General features: G+C 39.0%; 1 protein-coding gene across 1 annotated transcript; it reads left to right on the top strand.

The window, feature by feature from the left end:
• Window positions 1–290: 290 nt before the first annotated feature.
• On the top strand, window positions 291–2,156 carry LOC143628058 (peptide methionine sulfoxide reductase A3-like). The gene is made up of 2 exons (XM_077097734.1): window positions 291–888; window positions 1,762–2,156. Exons 1-2 carry the CDS (start codon window positions 370–372, stop codon window positions 2,011–2,013), a joined length of 771 nt encoding a protein of 256 aa, XP_076953849.1. The 5' UTR covers window positions 291–369; the 3' UTR covers window positions 2,014–2,156.
• Window positions 2,157–4,622: the final 2,466 nt, after the last annotated feature.

Raw genomic sequence — 4,622 nt, 5'->3', positions numbered from 1 at the left:
ATAGGACCCATACCCATGAATTTGGGTTAAATAAATGAGAGGTCTTTATTTAATATCAAGCAATCTGGTGGCTTTCATAAAAGAGGGGAGCGACTATATCATGACACGTAGGATTTTAAGGGTTTCGTTTATATATATTATAGATAAAATATAATAAATAAAAAATATTTTTCAATTGGTATACTGGACCCATTCATTTTATTAAATTAAATAAATATAAAAATTAAAATATTCAAAGAAATTAAAATAAAAAAAAGGTTAATTGGTAGTTGTAGTTTTTGTTCTGGACACTGCTACATTTGTGAGAAACTTGTCTTCAATTCCTCCTAGAGATAAGCCTTTAAAACCACCCACGTCACCCAACAAAACATGTTACTCCTCAAACCCACCACCACCACCACCACCACCATCACCACCACCGCCGCCCTCCCTATCACCCTCACCTCCCTCCTCCACCGCCACCACAAACCCTCCACGTCATCCTTCCCAGTAACCCCCACCAAACCCATCCGCCCCAAAATCATGAACTGGTTAAACAAGCTCGGATTCAGTGCACGCACCCCCACCAACGGCTCCCTGGACCAGTCATCTTCAATAGCCCAGGGCCCAGACGACGACGTTCCGGCCCCGGGTCAGCAGTTCGCCCAATTCGGGGCGGGTTGCTTCTGGGGCGTGGAGCTGGCCTTCCAGAGGGTTCCGGGTGTTACCAAAACCGAAGTCGGGTATACCCAAGGGTTTCTGGATAACCCCACTTATAATGATATTTGCTCCGGGACTACTAACCATTCAGAGGTTGTTCGGGTCCAGTTCGACCCTAAAGAGTGCAGTTATGAGAATTTGCTGGATTGCTTCTGGGAGAGGCATGATCCTACTACTCTTAACCGTCAGGTTAGTGGGTGGTTGTTAATTGGGGATTTGGATTTTAATTGTTGATGAGTTTTAGGGGTTTTTCGTTATCGATGATCAATTCGGTTATTGGATTCTCACAATTACATCCAAACGGTGTTAGTTTGTTCGCAATCGATTATCGGATACATTTCTAGATTCAGGTGTTAATGAATTGTAGCATTATCAGTGCAAATGTGCCAACACGGGCTCATTACAAGCATCTTTTTTTAAAGCTTGAGCTTGGCTTGGCGCGCGAGTCGTTTTTCAAGCTCAGACTCGGCTAGTTTATTAGTTATTAATTAATTTGTATACATTTTTAATTATATTTATGTATTTTGATAAATACTTTATACAAGTCTAGGTTTGGCTTGGGCTCATGTAAATTTAATACATAGAACTCCGAAAGAGGTACAAAAAACTTAACAAGGTACATAAAGCTTGACAGGCCTAAACGAGCTTCTCGTACGAGGCTCGAGCTCCTCTCAATAACCAGACGAGCTTTGTTTATGGCCCGGGCTCGGCTTGACCTCCAAAAAGCTAGGCTCGTTGAGCCTTTTATCAATCCGATCTCGAGTAGCTTGCGAACGGCTTGGCTTTATGGCACCTGTATAGATCCCCAAAATTGCATCCCGTTGATGTTAGACTGTTCAAATCGATTGCAATCGTTAGAAATAATAGTATCGATTTCTAGATTCAGTTGTTGATAAATTCTAGTGTTTTTTTCACTTTCCGCGTTCAATTGTATCATTCAATTATCACAATTACACCCAGTCGATGTTAGATTGTTGATAATCGATGCAATTTGTTAGAGGTTGAACCCTAGTTGGAAAATTTTCTTGATAAATTTTAAATCTCGGTTGTTGATTTGGTTAGGGGAATGATGTCGGCACACAATACCGATCTGGAATATATATCTACACACCAGAGCAAGAGAAAGCAGCACGAGAATCAATGGAGAAGCACCAGCAGAAACTGAACCGAAAAATTGTAACGGAGATTCTGCCAGCAAAGAAATTCTACCGGGCTGAAGAGTACCACCAGCAGTATCTCGCAAAGGGAGGTCGGTTTGGGTTCAGGCAGTCTACTGAGAAAGGTTGCAATGATCCTATTCGTTGCTATGGCTAATTAATGTTCGCTTTGTTTTGGTAAATAATCTAGTTTATTTAAAGTTTATAATCGTTTGTGACTACAATGTATAACGGTTGTTTATAATTTGAATGGTTTGGCGGGGGTCTTTGAATAAGTTATGGTACCGGTTTATGTTTGATCGTGTTGTATATTGACTAGATGTGATTGATCCAGAGATTGATTTGAAGTTTTGAATATGTAAACGGAAGTGTTTAATAAGGAAGGTTTATCTAGATTGAAGATTGAAGCAAAAGATTATTCAGTGGAAAGAGGCCTGGTGGAGTTGCAACAATCATGCTCATGCATATAGGTTTTTAGTGACTATACAAATTACAAATAGTTCACAATTAATCGTTTTACTGGACGAGTGATTGATCCATAGAAAGGGAGTGATCGATCGGCTTAAACATGAAAACTAAAATATGTAAAACGTTTATGAAATTATCAATGTAATTGGTGTACATGAAGAAAGTGAAGATGAAATTAGAAGATTCTTGAGTGGGGTTTGTGTATTTGTAAGATTTAAACATAAATAAACAAGTAACATGGTTTTTAATGATTATACAGGTATGGATGTATGTTTTCGGAACCGAGAAAATGTTTATGAGCACATAATAATAGTATAAAACATGTGGATCTAATGCTAACATGTAACTACCTTTTGTATAAACAAGAAAAGCTTAAGGTTGTAGTTGGGCCTGGGACAAAGGTGGGTTTTTAGACTGATTAGTGAGTCGGAAGTCTTTTGAGATAAGTACTAAGTTGGCTGAATTGTTTGCAGTTGCCAAGAATAAAAAAGCCACGGTGGCCGAGTGAGTGTTACAGTAGAACTAGATGGGATAGAAACCCACGTACGATGATCGAATGGTTGAAGCTGGGTGAACTCATGGTGGCGTCAGACCAATATGAGTTATTTGACACAAAAGACTGTTTGGGCTGGAATTCAAGTGAAGTGATGGACTAGTTGTAATCAAACCTGTTATTCTCGTGGAGTAACTAGGTTCCGTTGAAGTTAAACCACTTTGGATGGCTGACGGATCTTGATAGTTGCTAAAGATGCCTTGTGTTACAGCCCGACTCGGCAAAAACGTGGGTGCTTGACGAACATATCAAAACTGTTGATTAAAGCAAGCATTACATTCATATATCACCAAATAGTTTAAATGTTTTATAAAATAAATTGTTTTAGGGCATTTCAAAACACAACATAATTATAGAATTTCCAAAATCTAAGACTCAAAATAGTTAAAGTTATAGACATAAATTCCTCCAAAATAGGTGATCCGACATGCAATGCTTCGCACCCACAATTCTTCTTACTTGCTTAACAGCATGAAAACATACTTTAAAACACTAACATAATGTTGTAAGTTCACATATTAAAATGACACAATATAGATTAATGGTTTTCAAAAGTCAAAACGTTTACGTTTAAAAGAATTTAAAACATGTAAAGATAAAATATGTAATGCATGATTTTCTATAAACTTGAAAGGAGTACGCATTAGTAATAACACATGAGCCTATAATCAGACCTAAATCTATATTACTTGCCCAATTATGTATCCCCACGGTATAAGATTATATTGTATGCACCCATTATCACATTGGTTAATGCAATTAACCATGAGCGAGGATCAATCCTGATAGTACCACTCACATATTTCTTGACTAAACCATAGTTAATTATTATAGAATGCATTAATCTGAAGATCTAAGGCTCTTGATTAATTCATGATCATATAAGGATCATTTATTACACAATAAAAGATTATGTATGTATAAAAACAGTAAAAAGGGGCCGTGAAACTCACCTCGGCGTCAGTGGCTGATGATAGTAATAGTATCTGACTTACGTGTGTCCTATGACAAGTACGAGCCATTTTAGGGGATCGACTCAACATACTAATTATACTGGTTTATGTTATGTGTTTATCCAACATTCTAGGCTTACGTGTGTTTATAGAAATGGAAGGGTTGAAAGTATTTTTCCTTGTTTGATTTCAACCCATATGGCCATAATGGTGTAAGGGCTTATTCGGGTAAATCGTTTGGTCTTGGATATGTTTTTGAAGAAACACTAATCGACCCCGGGCAGATTACGGATAATCTGGGGGTTAAATAGATGTTTCCCACGAGGGGTTATGTCCGGCAAAGATGGTTCTTCTGGTGACCTGCAAAACAGACATAGTGAGCTCGTCACTTAGAAGGGGGGGGGTACCTCCTTGTGACCACCCTCCGGCGTGAGAATCAGACTAGATTGCTCTTGAATATAAGTGTATATTAAGAGATTGCTAGAAAAGATAAGATGTGATAAAGTAATGTAATGTAATGTGTCCATACCATTCCAAGGTGTTGGAGTATTTATAGCCGAAGGTAGGTTTCCAAGCAGGTACAGCCGGCTGAATAGTATTCCTGTTCTGCCAACTGTGAGCTACGCACGTGCCATGCTAGTGGTTGGTGGGTAGGCAGCGGCTGATAGTGACCAGGCCGGCTGTGTACTATTCCTGTTCCACCAACTGCAGGCTATGCACGTCCTCCGACAGGTTGGTGAGTAGGCAGCGGCTGATAGTGACATACAGTACAAGAGCGTGCTGCTCGTCATA

The sequence above is a fragment of the Bidens hawaiensis genome, unplaced genomic scaffold, assembly GCF_021521415.1.
Source record: "Bidens hawaiensis isolate Kalapana, Puna unplaced genomic scaffold, B.hawaiensis_p1.1 tig00004774_1, whole genome shotgun sequence".
NCBI classification, from domain to species: Eukaryota; Viridiplantae; Streptophyta; class Magnoliopsida; order Asterales; family Asteraceae; genus Bidens; species Bidens hawaiensis.
Note: the sequence above shows the minus strand (reverse complement) of the source record. Positions and strands in the feature narration are given on the sequence as shown.

What these genes read in the sequence shown, in the direction of transcription:
- LOC143628058 (XM_077097734.1), top strand. Translation starts at nt 370, where the DNA reads ATGTTACTCCTCAAACCCACCACCACCACCACCACCACCATCACCACC. An exon ending in CTACTACTCTTAACCGTCAG is followed by an intron (nt 889 to 1,761) that starts GTTAGTGGGTGG and finishes TGATTTGGTTAG; the next exon opens with GGGAATGATGTCGGCACACA.